The sequence below is a fragment of the Piliocolobus tephrosceles genome, chromosome 12, assembly GCF_002776525.5.
Source record: "Piliocolobus tephrosceles isolate RC106 chromosome 12, ASM277652v3, whole genome shotgun sequence".
Classification (NCBI taxonomy): domain Eukaryota; kingdom Metazoa; phylum Chordata; class Mammalia; order Primates; family Cercopithecidae; genus Piliocolobus; species Piliocolobus tephrosceles.
In genome coordinates, this window is record NC_045445.1 from 18,232,533 (window position 1) to 18,250,852 (window position 18,320).

At 42.5% G+C, this 18,320-nt stretch overlaps 1 protein-coding gene and 1 pseudogene across 2 annotated transcripts in view; one reads left to right on the forward strand and one right to left on the reverse strand.

Annotated features, from left to right (window-relative positions):
* The window catches only part of ADGRG4 (adhesion G protein-coupled receptor G4), a 113,273-nt gene extending 101,787 nt beyond the window's left edge, over positions 1-11,486 (reverse strand). The window contains exons 1-2 of one of the 2 annotated variants that reach the window (XM_023198744.1): positions 11,346-11,486; positions 8,670-8,748 (exon numbers count right to left, since the gene is read on the reverse strand). In XM_023198744.1, coding sequence (XP_023054512.1) covers positions 8,670-8,739 — 70 coding nt within the window. In that variant the 5' untranslated portion in view covers positions 8,740-8,748; positions 11,346-11,486. Of the gene's footprint in view, positions 1-8,669; positions 8,749-11,345 lie in introns of those variants that run through there. The other variant, XM_023198743.1, reaches the window with a different exon arrangement.
* A 348-nt stretch (positions 11,487-11,834) lies between these two features.
* Positions 11,835-16,429, forward strand: LOC111531525 (annotated as a pseudogene).
* Positions 16,430-18,320: the final 1,891 nt, after the last annotated feature.

Consider the following 18,320-nt stretch of genomic DNA (forward strand, 5'->3'; position numbering starts at 1 on the left):
CTGCAACCTCCACCTCTGGGTTCAAGCGATTCTCCTGCCTCAGCCTCCCGAGTAGCTGGGACTACAGGCATGTGCCACCACACCCGGATAATTTTTTGTATTTTTAGTAGAGACGGGGTTTCACCATGTTAGCCAGGATGGTCTCACTCTCCTGACCTCATGATCCACCCGCCTTGGCCTCCCAAAGTGCTGGGATTACAGGCGTGAGACACCGCGCCCGGCCGCTTTTGGTGTCATTGCTAAGAATCCATTGCCAAACCAAAGGTTGTGAAGGTTCTCCCTTATGCTTTCCTCTAAGAATGTTATAGTTTCAGTTCTTACATTTAAGTCTTTCATTCATTTCGAGTTAATTTTCATGTACAGTGTGAGATGGGGAGGTCCAACTTCATTGGCACAGGGTAGGTCCTTTGTAGCTGTTTACTGAATAAATAATTGTATCCTGTATTAGGGCACTGAGTTGGAGGCTAATGGGTGGGCAGATGAAGTGCTGTCCCTTGTGCAAAGGTATCAGGGATGAAGCATCTGGCATAGAATGAGAAGTTCTGAACTGTATACTGAACTCGTGCTCTGCCCTCTGTTTTAGGGAACTATTAGCAAAAGATCAAGGGAGAATTCTCTCTGCCTGTCAGACCCCAAAAGTAATAAATATATTCATTTTAAAAGTCAGTGAGTAAGGCCAGGTGTGGTGGCTCACCCCTGTAATCCCAGCACTTTGGGAGGCAGAGGCAGGCGTATCACCTGAGTTCAGGAGTTTGAGACCAGCCTGGCCAACATGGCAAAACCCGTCTCTACTAAAAATAAAAAAGTAGCCAGGTGTGGTGGCAGACACCTTTAATCCCAGTTACTTGGAAGGCTGAGGCAGGAGACTCACTTGAACCCAGGAGGCAGTGGTTACAGTGAGCCGAGATCATGCCACTGTACTCCAGCCTGGGCAACAAGAGCAAAACTCTGTCTCAAAAATAAATAAACAAAATAAAAAGTCAGAGAGAAAAGGTTTAAAACTCCAAGACACAGACAATCTGAATGGTTTTTTCCAGCAAAAATCCCTTTGTGTTCTGCTTATGACTGCATTAAGTAACATCAGACATATCCTATACAGTTTTTTCTACCCTTTCTTAGAAGGCAAAGTTTCTCCTTAAAATGTTCAAGTGTTTCAAAGTTTGGGGGACTGTGATTCCAGGTCCACTGTCCTCCACTACCTTCAGGGAAAAGGACAAATGAGGTTCTTCCATGGTTAGGTACTCTGGGCATGATCTGGTCACTGTTTCTTCCCCATGAGGTAACCTACTTTCCTCTTTTTTAATTCTAACCCAACGAGCTTGCCAGAGCATCAGTGTCTGTGTCATTAGTTTGCCAGGGCTGCCCTAACAACATACCACATACTGCGTGGTTTAAACAAATGTATCATCTCACAGTTATGGAGGCTAGAAGTCCAAGGTCAAGGTGTCAGCAGGGTTGGTTCCTTCTGAGAGCTATAAGAGAGAATCTGTTCTATGCCTCTTTCCCAGTTTCTGGTGGTTTTGTAGCAATATGTGCTATTATTTGGCCTGTAAGCACATGACCCCGATATCTGCCTTCATCTTTACGTGGTGATATCCTTGTGTGCATATCTATGTCCACACTTTTTCTTCTTATAAAGATACCAATAATATTGGATTAGGGGCCCACTCTACTGCAGTATGGCTTTATCTTAACTAATTATATTTTCAATAACCCTATTTCCAAAGAAGATCACATTCTGAGGTACTGAGTGTTAGGACTTCAACATATGAATGCTGGGAAGATACAACTTGACTCAACACTGTGTAAGGCTCAGAACCCAGCTAACCACCTGGTAATACCTATGAGAGCAAGGTGAGGAGGCAGAGCAGATTTGAGAAAAAGGGCCCACCAGAGGCATCAGTTGTGTTTATACTTTGAAGAATCTGGCCACTCTGAGAGTGAGCATTCTACCAAGGCTACTCCATGCCTGCCTCATCTGGGAAGTGTCACTACCCACTCATAAAAGGGCAGGTGAGCAGATACTCACCTGAGCAGGGAGTCTTCTGGCTCTTAGAATCATAAGTCCTTGGAATTCAACATTCTGGAGCACTGAAAAACTTTGTAGACCAGGCCCTGGTCTAGCAGCCCCATGGCTGTCTGAGTAGATATAATCAATAGGCGCCGGACACCGGGGAGCTCCATTACCCACATCACCGTGGCCATAGTGTGAACAACCACAGAGAATCAGAGTTACTATCTGCCACCCACTGCCCACACTTTCCACTGGTCTTATAACCAGGCTAATCCTTAGATAAACCAGGCCTACCAGATATAGAAGTGTCCTTTCTTTCTACCACCAATCCTCATTTCTACCACCAATCGCCAGCCACAGAGTTGTCCAACACATCCCTTCCTCTAGTACCTAGGCTACTGACTCCATATGTGGTCTGCCAAGAGTTCTTGGCATAGGAGACAGAGGAATTATCCTCACATAGGTCATGTGATTGTTCCTTCAAATCTTGGATTCAAGGCCCATGTCTCACCCAAAAAAATAGATGTCCTTACTCATAAAGCCAGAAGCTCCCTGAAAAAATTTATTTACTCAACAGTGATGGTCACTGAGCATTGACTATGTGTCAGTGTTAGAGTGCAGTAACAGAGTACACATAACACACAAGGTCCCTGACCTCGTCAGCTTACATTCCAGGGACTGATGCAGTCAATAAACAAGTAAAGGAAAAAACACAAATTACATACAGTACTCTGAAGGAAATTGACAGGTTGATGAGTTAGTTAATGGTAAAAGCAGAGATGAGGGGAAAGGAAATGTCTACATTATGTAGGATAGTTAAGAAAGGCCTCTCTGAGAGTCATTTTAGCTTAGTCCCAAAGGATGAAGAAGAGACAGGACACATAGATGTGGAATAAGAGTGACCCAGACATGGGTAACAGTATGTGCAAAGGCCTTTTGGTGGGACTGTGCTTAGTGTATTTATGGAATAGTAGGAAGCCAGTGTGTCTGGAGCAGAGGGAGAAAGAGGAAGCATGGTAGTAAGTGAAGTGCAAGAGGCAGTGGGAGATCATATCATGTAGTGCTTTTTAGGTCTCATTAAAAAGTTTGAATTATGTTCTAATTTTGATAGGAACTTATTGGCAAGTTTTGAGTAAAACAGTGGTATGATCTGACTTGATATATTAAAGGATCACTCTGGCTGCTGTGTGGAGAATAGACTGTAGTAGAGCAAGAGTGAAAGCAGGGAGACCATTAGGAGGCTACTGAAGTCAGCCAACAGAAAATGATGGTGGCTCAGCCCATGGCGGAGGCAGTTAAAATTGTTTAAAAAGAGAGAGAAGAAAAGAAAAGAAAGCAGTCAGATTTGGGACGTATTTTTGAGGTGGCATGAACAAGACTTAATGGATTAGATGTGGAGGGTGAGAGAAAGGGAAGAACGAAAGACGGCCCCTAAGTTTGCATAAAGCTGTGTGCAGAGGAGCCATTTCCGGAAGAGGAAAGACTGCTGATTATTACCTGGCAGCAGAATTACAGGGCCCTCTACTGAGGTCTCTATGTTGTGATGCTAACAGCTCCTAGAAGCCCTACCTTGACAGACCAACTCAAAAGTACCTAGGTAACAAAAATCCAAGCCAAGAATCCTAGAAGCCCATTCACCTCTGGGCGATGAACAACATGGGGAAAACAGTATTTCAGACCTACTTTTCAGCCTATGCAATTCCCTATCAATATTTTTACTGTTGATGAAGGAAATTTGTAAAACTTGCTAGCCTGAGACAGAGTATGGTGGTCAGTCACCCTCCTACATGACATGCTGAAACTCAAACAGGCTATCATATGAGCCTTTTTCATCTGTCCTATGCTGGACAAATGTGCTATGCCTGTGCCAACTCAAGGAAATATGTATCTGAAAAAGTAAAAAAGAAAGAACGTATGCTTCAGAGTCCAGAAGGCATAATTTCCCAGGTGAAATGCTTTGAGTATTGTTAGACAAAATATCTGGTTTTACACATGAAAAAATGCTTAATAGTCATAGGGAAATGCACATCAAAACCACAGTGGAGTATCACTTCATTTCCAATAGGATGGCTATGATCAAAAAGACAGACAATAGCAAGTGTTGGCGAGGATGTGGAGAAATCAGAACCTTCATACACTGCTAGTGGGGATGTAAAATGATGCAGCCTCTTTGGAAAATGGTCTGCGAGCTCCTCAAAATGTTAATCATAAAGTTACATATGACTCTGCAATTCCACTCCTAGGTATATTCACAAAAGAAATGAAAGCATATGTCCACACAAAACTTGCACACAAGTGTTCATACAGCATTATTCATAATAGTCAAAATGTAGAAACAACTCAAATATCCATTAACTGGTGAATGGAAAAAAATATGAGGCATACCCACACCATTGAATATTGTCTGGCAATAAAAATAAATGAACTGCTGATGCATGCTCCACATGGATGAACCTTGAAAACATTGTGTAAAGTGGAAGAAGCCAGTCACAAAAGGCTGCATATTGTATGATTCCATTTATTTGAAATGTCCAGAATAGGCAAATTCATAGAGGCAGAAAAGAGATTACTGATTGCCAAGGCCTGGAGTGCTGTGGGAGGAACGGAGAGTATGGTATTTCTTTTGGGGGTTATAAAAATGTTCTGGAATTAGATAGTAGTAATGGTTGCACCACTGTAAATATACTGAAAACCATTGAATTGTATACTTTTAATGGATGAATTGTAAGGTATGTAAATTATATTTCAATAAATGGGTTTATTTTATTTTATTTTGTTTTGTTTTGTTTTGGGGACAGGGTTTCACTCCCGTTGCTCAGGCTGGAGTGCAATGACGCGATCTTGACTCACTGCAACCTCCACCTCCTGGGTTCAAACGATTCTTGTGCCTCAGTCTCCCAAGTAGCTGGGATTACAGGTGCATGCCGCCATGCCCGGCTCATTTTTGTATTTTTAGTAGAGACAGAGTTTTGCCATATTGCCAAGGCTGTCTCAAACTCCTGAGCTCAAGTGATCCACCTGCCTTGGCTTCCCAAAATGCTGGGATTACAGGCATGAGCCACCACACCCAGCCCAATAAAGCTGTTTAAAACAAATGTCTTTTCTCAAATGCCAGCCTCTACAACCTTCTAGAACAGTGCTGTCTAATAAAACTTTCTGTGATATGGAAATGTTCTGTATCTGCACTGCCTGATATGGTAGCAACCAGCCACCTGTAGCTATTGAGCACTTAAAATCTGGCTTGTGTTCCTAAGAACTGAATTTTTAACTTAACTTAATTTTAATTAATTAAAACCTAGCCACATGTTGCAAGTAATTACCATATTGGACAGCTCAACTCTTGAATTCATATAGAAATTTAGAGTTTCTACTCAAAGTTTATCCTCCACTTCTCCTTTCTCTTGGAATCAGTTTCTCAAGAAAAGGTAGACCAGGCAAGGTGGCACACGCCTGTAATCCCAGCACTTTGGGAGGCTGAGGTGGGAGGATCACTTGAGCTCAGGAGTTCAAGACCAGTTGGGGCAACATAGCGAGATCCTGTGTCTATTTAAAATTTAAAAAATAAATTTTTTTTTATTATACTTTAAGTTCTAGGGTACATGTGCATAACGTGCAGGTTTGTTACATATGTATACATGTGCCATGTTGGTGTGCTGCACCCATCAAAGAAAAGATAGGGCTTTTTCTGAACCCTGGCTACACAAACACCTTTCAGAAGAACTTCTTTACCTCTACACTCCTACTGTGTCCTGACTCCCCCAACCTAGTTTGTCTCTATAGCATAAAGACTGATTTTCTGACATGGCTCTGGGACTATCCTGTGTCAAAAGGATTCCTGGTCAGGTTGTCTCTGCATATGTGACAACTTCTCAGGAAAGTTCATTCCGGCCCAGATTGACTAATTGACTATCCAATATAGGAGAAAAAGTTACTGACTCTAGAGGCTAGGTGCCTCAAAAACCCAGCCTCCCACCTCAAGAACGTCACAATACCCCAGTCTCCCAACTCAAGAATGCTCCAGAACACATGTTACACTCTTTCAGCCAGCAAAGCCTGTCCTACTCCACTTGAGATGTGAGTGTGTGTGTGTGTGCTTGTGTGTGTGTGTGTGTATACATGGTATGAGCAAGACCTTAGGACAACTACTATAGCCCTATGTCTTCAACCCAAACCTACCCATACCTATTACATAGCCAATAGCCAGCACCATTAAGAGGAAAATCATGTTATGGACTGAATATTTGTTTTCCCCTCCCCTTAAATCCTATGCTGAAGCCCCAACCTCTAATGTGTTGGTATTTGGAGGTGTGGCCTTTGGAAAGTAATTAGGTTTACATGAGGGCATGAAGGTGGAGCCCCTATGATGGGATTAGTGCCATTATAGAAGAGGAAGAAAGCAGAGCTCTCTCTCTGTCTCAGCCTTGTGAGGACACAGAGAGAAGGCAGCTGTCTACAAACCAGGAAGAGGGCCCTCACCAAGACTTGAATCATCTGGCACCTTGATCTTGAACCCTCAGCCTCCAGAACCATGAGAAATAAATGCCCATGGTTTAAACCATCCAATCTATGATATTTTGTTTTGGCAACCTGAGGAGACTAAGACAGAGCACTAGGAAACTGAGTCCCTTGTACAGCCTAAGTCCTAGGCCCTCTTCTCTCATTTATGCCTTATTTTTTATCTCCTGCTCCATTCTGCAACTATTCAGCTCTTGACCTCAGTCTTCATCTCTTCTTTCTGGCTCTGCTCTAACCCCATAGACTTTAATACAGATTTGGTTTCTCCTTCTCAACCCTTGATATTCTTCTATGGAGACAGTTTTGCTCCACACTCTGGCTCCTCCCAGTTAGAGCATCTCTGAGTCACCCTCTGCTTAATCTGGCCTTAATCTCTCCCCAGTAATGACCCTCACAGTTGGGAGGCTGGTGACTCATCTGGAGCCTGAAGGGAACTGAACCTTAGTTATGCTGTTGTTTCCAAGGACAGGGTCTTTTTTTTTCCAAGAAGAAAGTAATGAATTTCTTGGCAATCAAAGAACAATTATAATTGAGTGTTTGATAACCTACAAAAAAACCTTGTTTGACTCATGAATTTGAGACTTAAACAGTCTGGAAAACCTCGTGACTGCTTTAAATTGACCTCTTCAGGTTGAGGACCTGCACATCTATCATAATTTTCACTGACCATTGCAAAAATTAGCCGGGCATGGTGGCAGACGCCTGTAATCTCAGCTACTCAGGAGGCTGAGGCAGGAGAATTGCTTGAATCTGGGAGGCAGAAGTTGCAGTGAGCCAAGATCGTGTCACTGCATTCCAGCCTGGGCAACAAAGCGAGGCTTTGTCTCAAAATAACAATAATAATAATAATAATTTTCATTGACCAGTGACATTCCTCGCAAACCCATGCAAACTTTTCAGTACCACACACTCTTCACTTTTTATTCCATGACTACACTAGATTCCTATATTCCACTATTCTAGATTGCTCTATACCATGCCCCGTAGCCCTTCACAAAAACCCAATGGAGTTTGTGTCATATACCCCACCACTATACAGGTGTTGAAAGTTTTCATCATTTAAACTTGCATGAATTCATTAAATCAGAACATATGAACCAAGTGCCTAAACTGTGTCAAGGCCTGTGTTGGATGCTTTGGATAAAGAAATTGGGAAAATATAGTTTCTTGCCCTTGAGGAAACAGGCAGAGGAAAAATAAATCAACTTCTTAGCAGGTAGGTCAGGCCAGGTGACAAAGTTGCTGCTGTACCCCGTGGGCCCCATTTCAATCTCTGTTATAAGAAACATGGTTCCCCATTAGGCTCTACATGCAGCAAGAAGCCAGTGTTTGCTCTTGACGGCGATGATGATTTGGTATTTTTGCAGATTAGCTCTTACACCTGAGGACCATTCAAAGTAAACCCCAGGTCAATTTCATCAGGCATTGTCACTCACTGGCATTTATGACATTTTAGCTAAGTACTTATGTGCTAAATGAGCAATGTTATCAACTGAATTTACTTAATATGGACAAGGTTGCAGTTTACCAAGACCTTCTCCTGAAGTCTCTAAATTATCAGCTACTTGAGTGAATTGTCTTAATTTATCTACTGCAAAATAGAGATAAATTATCTTCATTCCTGTCATAGAGTCTAGGGAAGGTCTAGGTGCTTCCAGAATATATGCCCATTGCTTTATGAATCTGTTACCAGCTGTTTGCACGCCTCAGTTTCCCCATCTGTATTCTGTGATTCTTGCCATGTACATATAATGGAGATAGAAAGATGGTATCACAATGCTTCAGACAGCTTTAAACAAAGCATTATGGAGGAGAGGAAACAGCCCAAAAGAAAACCCAAATCTTCTGTTACGTGTGCATTAGCTGCCAAATGGCATTTCAGAATTGCTTTAAGACACGTCAAATGCAGTAGTCCAAGTTACTGCCTGCTTGAGGCCAGTTCTCTACCAGTAGTACAGAATACTGAATGAATGAATTCACTTACTGACACTTCAGCTTCTTCTGTAGCCATACTGACCGAAAGGTGACCACTAAGAGGCAGCCCAGCAAATCTCCACTGGTAGTATTTTTCAAATGGTTTATTTCTATAACCTACTATACATGAGACATTGAAAGAGATAATAAGAATATGTTTTCTTACCTGAGAGAAAGATGAAACTCGACATGAGAATCAATCCATAAAGCTTCTGATATATGATGTGCTCTTTCATTGTCTAAGTCTGTGTTTAAAAAGTCAAAAAGATGCCCAGCTCAGATTCAGAAAACACAATTTCTAAGTGTATGTGACCACACTTCTCCTTTGCATCCCACCTAAGGTTTTTTCCTATTGCTTAAAGTCATGTCAGCCAACCACATGATAGGCATTTACCTGAGATACTCAGCCTGGCTGAAACCTCACTGGTGGATTTATCTATATACTAGCTCAATAAATTTTATTGAATCCCTTCTGTGTGCCAGACACTGTGTTGCTCCCTGGGAATACAGTGCTGAGAAGACAAGACACAGATATCTGCCATCATAGGACAGTTAGCCCTGTGGGGAGGACAGACATTAAACGCATAATTACAAAATGTGAGGCCAGGAGTGGTGACTCACACCTGTAATCCCAGCACTTTGGGAGGCTGAAGCGGGTGAATCACCTGAAGTCAGGAGTTTGCGACCAGCCTGGGCAAGATGGTGAAACCCCATCTCTACTAAAAATACAAAAAACCAAATAATAATTAGCCGGGCATAGTGGCGGGCACCTGTAATCCCAGCTATTCGGGAGGCTGAAGCAGGAGAATTGCTTGGACCCGGGAGGCGGAGGTTGCAGTGAGCCAAGATTGTGCCACTGCACTCCAGCCTGGGCAACAAATGCAAAACTCTGTCTCAAAAACAAACAAACAAACAAAAAACCAAAGTGTGCTACTTTCAACCCTAATGCACAAACTTCAATTCAACTACCTGTAGTTGTAATCATCCTAAATTTCTTGAAGGACTGTTATGCAAGAAGACCTTGTTGATAAAAGTAACTCATCAAATATTTGTATTTTTAAAGCAGATCCGTTTAGAGAAATCTAATCACCATTTCATTACATTCACCCAGCTTCTCTCATTAATTAATTGTAACTATAGTGTCTTATGTGGCAAATGCACTGAAAACCCCCTTTTCTCCAAACAAAACAGTGTTAAAACTGCAAATCCTACTGAAATATGTTACAGAAAATTGGTGGTAGGGTGCTGATGGGCATTTCTGATTTTAAATAAAATATACTTCTGAATGATTTACTACTGATTTGAACACTTCCTTTTCTATAGGATAATGCAACTTATTGTATTTCTTTCTACCTCCAAGTGGGATTTGGAGTGAATAGACCCACTTTACATTTAATGTAACAGAAGCCAATTAGGAAGTCAAATGAATCTTGGGCTTGCTACGAACACCAGCCATTAATCAGGCTCTTCATATTTATCAAGGATTCTACCGCCATTCTCATTAGAATAATAAGGAAATTTGTATGAGTTGGATGGGTTTTCTAAACTATGAGCTTAGAAGTAAGGGGGTGTCTAAATCTTTTATGACTTGCAAAATGAAATGCAGCTTAAATTTATAGTGCTATAAGAGGACTAGGCTGAGATTCAGTAACTGGCTGTGAGGCCATACATATTTCTCTTCCTTAATTTCCCTGGGCCTCAGTTTCCTTATCTGTAAAAATGGAGATAATAATCTGCCTATTTCCCAGAGCTGCTCTCGAAGAGGATCAAATGAGATGATGCTTCGAAGGCAATTTTCAAAGCATAAAATGCTATAGAAATGGATATGATTGCTATCTATAAAATGGAATTTTCAGCAGCAAATAATCCAATTTATATTTTTCTTACATTTCTTCTAACCTTTTATAACAACTTCAAGGTATGTTTCAGAAACTTACCTGGTGCCCAATAAATAAATCATGGGACATTTACACAACAGAATACTATGCAACCATTAAAAGGAATAAAGGTCGGGCATGGTGGCTCATGCCTGTAATCACAGCACTTTCGAAGGGTGAGGCAGCCAGGTCACTTGAGACCAGGAGTTCAAAACCAGCCTGGGCCACATGGTGAAACCCTGTCTCTACTAAAAATACAAAATTAGCTGGGCATGGTGGCACATGCCTATAATTCTAGCTACTTGAGAGGCTGAGGTACGAGAATCACTTGAACCTGGGAGACAGATGATGCATTGAGCTGTGTTCACGCCACTGCACTGCAGCCGGGGTGACAGAGCGAGACTGTCTCCAAAAAAAAAGGAATAAGGTAAGTCTATATATAAGGCATGAAAGTGTGGGTTGAAGAAAGGGGTTGGGGCTTGAGAACTTTTCCATAATGTTCTGTACAGTTTGGTTATTTTACAAAGATTATAAATTAGTTACATAATTTTAAAAATCAAAGGACAGGAGAAAGGAAGAAAGCAAGAGAGAGGAAGATAAGGAAGATAGGAAGGGGAGGAAAGAGACAGGAAGGAAAAATGGAAATTAAATGTTTCCTTTATACTTCCTATGATTGTGTACTGTTTGTTTTTACAATGAGCATACGTTACTTTCATAATTTTGAAGAAACATAAAAGGAAGGAAGGAGGAAAAGTAAAGAAAGAGAAAAAGAGAAAGAAAGGGTGAGGATTAAAGACCTGAATTTTATACCTCACACAATTTCAAGCAATTTGGTTATTTTATGATGCACATTTCTTAATTTTGTGGTTCAGAAAAATTTAAGGGAAAGAAGTGGGGGGAAGAGAGAAAGAAGGAAGGAAAGGAAAGAGGGAGGGAAGGAGGAAGGGAGGGAGACAGACACTTACCTGAGAACTGGACTCTTTTAACTTCCCAACCCCAAATGACCAGATCTTGTCTCTAAATTCCTAGGTTTGATGTGAAATGAAAGAAGCACAAAACAGGAGACTCATTTTCTGCTGTCCATGCCTCAGTCACCTTCTTTTCTGCATCAAACCAGCCTCTCTGCTCTTAGCTTTATGGGGCTTATTGATCCTGGTAGATCCTCTTTTTGTGGCTTGTAGCACGTCATGGGGCTGCTCTCCTGAGCATAAAATCAGCATGGGCAAAGTTCTCAGGTTATTATAACCCTGCAATAACCCATTAATTTGAGGGCTCTGTCCCAGTTTTCACTAAGGATTATTTTCAGTTCCTAGTTGATTATTGCTTTAATTAAATTGGATATATTAAAAGGGTACTTGCTTACTTGACTATGGCTCATTTCACTTTATTGAGAAAGTGGGGAGGAGGAGGGGTAGTGTTCAGAACTATGAGCAGAAAGCAGAGGCCAAGGAGGCATGAACTTGTTCACATCTTACTCCATCAGTAAGGTGAAGCCAGCTATTTACCCACACTGGACATTCATTCTTCAAGTCACCTCGAAAGTAAATAGATTTACTGAACTGGCTTTATGTTCGTCTCAAGAAGGAGATGTGGTTTTTGTCCCAGAAGGTGTCATTACAGCCCCTTAAGGGTGACAGAAATACCATCAAATCCCATGGAGGATTCAGAGATGATCCCTGTCAGCCTCTGAACTTCACAGGTGAGGCCCCTGAGGTTCCAAGGGTAGAATGACTCGTCCAAAGTCATAGAGCTTGTGAAAGGTAAAGCAGGAGCTAGAACCAAGGTGTCTTGACTACCAAACCAGTGCATTTTCCTCCTCATCTCATATCCTCAATGGAAAATTCAGTCTCATAGGAGGCTGAGTCGACCCAGCTTAAGGCCAGGATTCTTCACAGTGGAACGGAGAAGGAGGAGGTGTATTGGAATCATCCATGATTCACCCCAAAACCCACAAACTGTGATCAGTGTGGTGAATAAGAACCCAGGCTTTGTGGAAAGACAGGCTTGAGTTTGAGTCCCACCTGTGTGACTTGTGGCCAGTTCCCTAACATCTCTGGAGCCCCCAGTGTCTTCATTTGTAAAATACTGATCATGGAACTCACTTTAATATTGCTGTGAATATTACGTAGCACACCGTATGTAAAGTGCTTGGGCCAGTGCCTAGAACCAGGTTCCAGCACCACTGCTCCTATCTAGGACTCTACCACTTCTCCTTTCCAGTAGGCACAAGGCTTAGGTTTTGTGACCCATCCCCAACGTGGGGTCACACAGCCTACAAGAAGATGTAGAGCCATTACCAAGAAACATATTGACACTTCCCTGGCATGTGTTCATATTTCACACCATGCCTGCTCATTGATCTGTCTCCCTCACAACACTAAGCTCTGGTAGGGCAAGAACTCCATGTTCTCCAGTGGTTCATATGCTGTCTGGCACATAGAAGGTGCTCAATCAATACTTCATAAACTATACTTTTCTCCCCTACTAAAGTGTAAACTTCCTGAGGACAGGGAAACACATCCTGTTCTTTCTGTCCCCTGACGCAGGAGTTAGTACAGTGCCTGACATATAGTAGGTGCTTAATTAATGTTTGCTGAAATGAAGAAAATAATTTTAGAGGAGAGTTATTCACATATACTTAGATATGTCATCAAATATCTCTGGAAAATGATCCTGGTAAGACTAGCTGCTTCTAGAGAGGGAAACTGAGGGGTTTTGGGTGGGAGGGAACCTCAGTTTTCACTGAACATGCTTTTGTACTGTAAGAATTATAGTCATCTGCATGTGTTATTTTTTTCAAAGGAAAACACTATGTTTTATTAAAAATCCAACATAGCACAAATGAAATAATTGACTAGAAAATTAAATTGGGACTCTTTTGTCAGGAAAACATTTGTCACCTGGGAAGGCTTCAATGGGTATCTTTCATTCCCTGGAAGGTTATAAGGAGAACGTTGACCATCTGCTCTCCATATCTACAGAGAAGTAGGAAATTGGCTGAAATTGCAGTGGGAGATGTAAGTTAGATATAAATAAGTCATTATTGACAATAGGAATTGATAAGCGCCAGAAAAGGCTATCACGGGATGTTATGAGCCATTCATGCCTGGAAACTCAAAGGCCTAGATAGCCATATGGCTCTGCTGATTTACTTGTCCTCCCACAGAGAGGGCTGAGCTGGTTGACTTGTTGCAACTCTGTCCCTGTTTCTAACACGAAAAGACCCTTAATCTGTTGAAGGTCCAAGCTGTCTTCATTCCCTCTCCCTTTCCTGGTATGAGCATCCCACCAGGCCAATTGGCCAATTGGTGGGGAATAGCAAGCCAGCTATTGAATTTGGAGCTCAACCATAGAAACAGCAAAAGGGTCCAATGCTGGAGGAAAAATCATCTATGCTGACAACTCCTTAAGAGATTTTGAAGGACAATTTTAATTATATTTGATTGCCAACTTAAAAACTACCACCCAACTACGAATGATTACCTGCTCATTGTCATTCCCATGCATTCCTTTATACTTTCACTACATATGTGGGCATTCCTTAACAGTGTGTACAATTATTTTGCATAGTGATACTACATGTTTTTAAACATCACATAAATTTGCCTCTTTCTTTCTTTCTTTCTTTCTTTCTTTCTTTCTTTCTTTCTTTCTTATGTCTTTCCTTCGAGAAAGGGCCTGGCTGTTGCCCATGCTGGAATACATTGGCGCAATCAAGGTTCACTGCAGCCTCCACCTCCCAGGCTCAAGCAATCCTCCCACCTCAGCCTCCAGAGTAGCTGGGACCATAGGCATCCACCACCACGCCTGGCTAATTTTTGTATTTTTTGTAGAGATAGCATCTTGCTATATTGCCCATATGGTCTCAAATTCCTGGCCTCAAGCAACCCTCTCACCTTGGCCTCCCACAGTGCCAGAATAACAGGTGTGAGCCACTGCAGCGGGCTCATGCTTTTAAACATACTATAAAAGGGGTCATACCACAAGAGAGACAGGGCACGACAGTAGCTAATAAAACAGACTCTGAAGCCAGACTCCTTGGTTTTCGTAATGTCTCACTGCCTCAGCTTCCTCATCTGCAACATAGAAATGATGATGATGAGGAGGAGGAGGAGGAGTTAATGGTGATGATGATATCCACCTCTATTATTTGTATAAAATCAATGAGATAATATATGTAAAGCACTTAAAACACTACCCAGTACATAATAAACGCTTTATTAAGTATTAGCTATTATTACCTATTCTTCTGCAACTTATATTTCAAGCATAACAGTATTCATACAGTCAGGCGATCATTTGAGTGCCCACTGTGTACAGGCAACATTCTGAGATGCTAGGGATTCAGCAGCGAACAAAACAGATAACTCTATCTCCCCTCAAAAAGTTTCTGTTTTAAAGTTGGAACAGGTCAGATTAATAGATGTGAGCCCAGTAAGCAAAGATTCTGCATTTAATGTTGCAGCTGGGGGAGTTAGAAAAGCCTCTAGGCGGGCCCAGGCCTAGCAGCTCCAGCCCAGCAGCAGCTACACTGGCGGCGGCAGTTCGCTCAAGGCCCCGCGCCCCCTGCAGCCCCTCCCCGGTGTGGTGCGAGAAGACGCGGCCGCCGGCCCACCGCTGAGCCCGGGGTGGCCTTTGACTCTAGCCGGCCTGGCCGCCGGAGGGCTGTGCGCGGCCTGCGGGCCTCGCGGCTCTCGCGGATCCGTGACCCCGCCGTCCTGTCCAGGAAGTGGTCGTCCTGAGCGCCACGGCTCACTCCCTGTGCAGTCGGGCCTGCCCGGCACACAGAAGCTAAAGGCAGATCCAGAAAGCCTTTTTGCAAAACTAGAGAACATTGGGAAAGGCTCCTTTGGCGAGGTGTTCAAAGGCATTGACAGTCGGACTCAGAAAGTGGTTGCCATAAACATCATTGATCTGAAAGAAGCTGAAGATGAGAGAGAGGACATTCAACAAGAAATCAGTGTTGAGTCAGTGTGACAGTCCATACGTAACCAAGTATTATGGATACATGAAGGATGTATGAAGGATACAAAAGTATGGATAATAATGGAACATCCTGATGGAGGCTCCGCACTAGATCTGTTAGAACCTGGCCCGTTAGGTGAAACCCAGATCGCTACTATATTAAGAGAAATACTGAAAGGACTTGATTACCTCCATTCGGAGAAGAAAATCCATAGAGACATTAAAGTGGCCAGGGTCCTGCTGTCTGAGCACTGCGAGGTGAAGCTGGTGGACTTTGGCATGGCCGGCCAGCTGACAGACACCCAGATCAAAAGGAACACCTTCGTGGGCACCTCCTTCTGGATGGCATTCGAGGTCATCAAATAGTCGGCCTACGACTCAAAGGCAGACATCTGGTCCTTGGTCATAATAGCTATTTAACTTGCAAAAGGGGAACCACCTCATTCCAAGCTGCATCCCATGAAAGTTTTATTCCTCATTCCAAAGAACACCCCACCAGTGTTGGAAGAAAACTACAGTAAACCCCTCAAGGAGTTTGTGGAGGCCTGTTTGAATAAGGAACCGAGCTTTAGACCCACTGCTAAGGAGTTATTTAAGCACAAGTTTATACTACGCAATGCAAAGAAAACTTCCTACCTGACCAAGCTCATCGACAGGTATAAGAGATGGAAGACAGAGCAGAGCCACGAAGACTCGAGCTCTGAGGATTCCAACTCGGAAACAGATGGCCAAGCCTCAGGGTGGCAGCGATTCTGGGGACTGGATCTTCACAATCTGAGAAAAATATTCCAAGAAGCTTGAGAATGGAGCTCTGCAGCCATCGGACGTAGACAGAAATAAGATTAAAGACATCCCAAAGAGGCCTTTCTCTCAGTGTTTATCTACAATTGTTTCTCCTCTGTTTGCAGAGTCGAAGGAGAAGAGCCAGGCGTGCAGAGGGAACTTGGGGTCCACTGAAGAGCTGCGAGGGGTCACCTACCTGGCCGAGGAGGCGAGCCCCGGCATCTCCGACACCATGGTGGCCCAGCTTGTGCAGCAGCTCCACAGCTATTCTCTAAGTGGTGGAGAAACTTCATCCCACTGAAATTCCTTTCACATTTGGGGTTTTATTTTTCCTTTTTTCCTTCTTCATCCTCCTCCTTTTTAAAAGTCAACGAGAGCCTTCGCTGACTCCACTGAAGAGGTGCACCACCCGGGGCCACACCAATGCCAGGCGCCTGTCCAGGGACACACACAGTCCTCGTTGTGCCGCAGCCAGATGAAGTCTCCCACATGGGTGGGGAGGGTCAACTCCTTCCAACGATCATTTTATTTTATTACTTTTTTTTTAAAATTTTAACCATAGTGCACATATTCAAGGAAAGTGTCTTTAAAAACTAAAACAAACCCCGAAATGTATATTTGGGATCATGATAAGGCAGCTAAAGACATGAAAACTCAAGTATCCTGCTTTAAGTTGATAACTTCCTCTGGGAGCTGGAGAATTGCTCTGGAGGATGGGTGTACAGATTTGTATATAGTGTCATTTTTGCAGAGACCCTTTCAGTGTGCATAAGGAATCACTGTGTACAAACTGGCCAAGTGCTTCTGTAGATAATGTCAGTGGAGTAAATATTCGACAGGCCAAAAAAAAAAAAGGTAAAGTCTGTAACAGTTTTGGGGTTTTTGTTTGTTTTGTGTTTCTATTTAGTTTTGGTTCATAAAATTAAAACTAATTAACCAATTTTTAGAAGTTATGTTCTACTGGATGTAGACAGACAATAAACAAACAAAAAAAATGGATAAAGCATATAACATATTAGAAGGTGAAAGAAAGCCATAGAGGAAAACAAAGTGGGAAAGGGGTATAGGAATTTCTGGAAGGAGGGTGGGGAATGCATTTTTATTTTTATTTTCACTCTGTGGCCCAAGCTGGAGTGCAGTGGCATAATCTCAGCTCATTGCAACCTCTGCCTCCCGGGTTCAAGTGATTTTCCTGCCTCAGCCTCCCGAGTAGCTGGGATTACAGGCATGCACCACTACACCTGGCTAATTTTTGTATTTTTTAATAGAGACGGGATTTCACCATGTTGGCCTGGCTGTTCTTGAACTCCTGACCTCAGGTGATCTACCCGCCTCATCCTCCCAAGGTGCTGGGATTACAGGCATGAGCCACTGCATCCAGCCGGGAAGGCAGTTTTAAATAGGGTGATCCGTGATGTCCTCACTGAAAAGTGACGTTTGGACAAAGACCTGAAGGAAATGAGGGAATAAGCCACAGGGATAGTTGAAGAAAGAGTGTTCTGGGCAGGAGGATATAACCTGAACTCTGCAGGGTGCTTGGAGCCTTTCTAAGGGCAGTGTTGAGGTCAATGTGCCAGAAGCAAAGCGAAGAGGTGAGAGAGGTGATAAAAAGCCAAATAACACAGGGGCTTGCAGGCTGTTTTAAGAACTTTGGTTTTACTCTGGAGAACAGGGAGCCATTGCAGGGTTTTAAAAACTTATTTTGAAATAGCATCAAACTTACAGAAGTGGTGTAAGAATAGTACAAAGAATTCTCATTTATCCTTCGTCCAGATTCCACAAATTGTTAACATTTTGCCACATTTGCCTTATTTCTCCTTACATATATTTTTGAAGCATTTGAGTGTAAATTGGAGACATCCTGTCCCTTCATTCCAAATACTTCAGCAGTCATTTTCCTGAGAACAGGAGTAGTTTCTTACGTAACAACTAACAAAATAAGGAAATTTACATTAATGCATTACTACTTCATATACAGTCCACATTCATATTTAGACAGCTGTCTCACTAATGTCCTTTATTGCATGTTTCCCTCTGATCCAGGATCTAATGTAGATCCTGCTTTTAGTTGTCACAGTTTTTCAGTCTCCTTTAATCTAGAAATGTTCCTCAGGCTTTCTCTGACTTAAATAACATTGACATTTTTGAAGCATACAGGCTGGCTATTTTATAGAATATCCCTCAATTTGGGT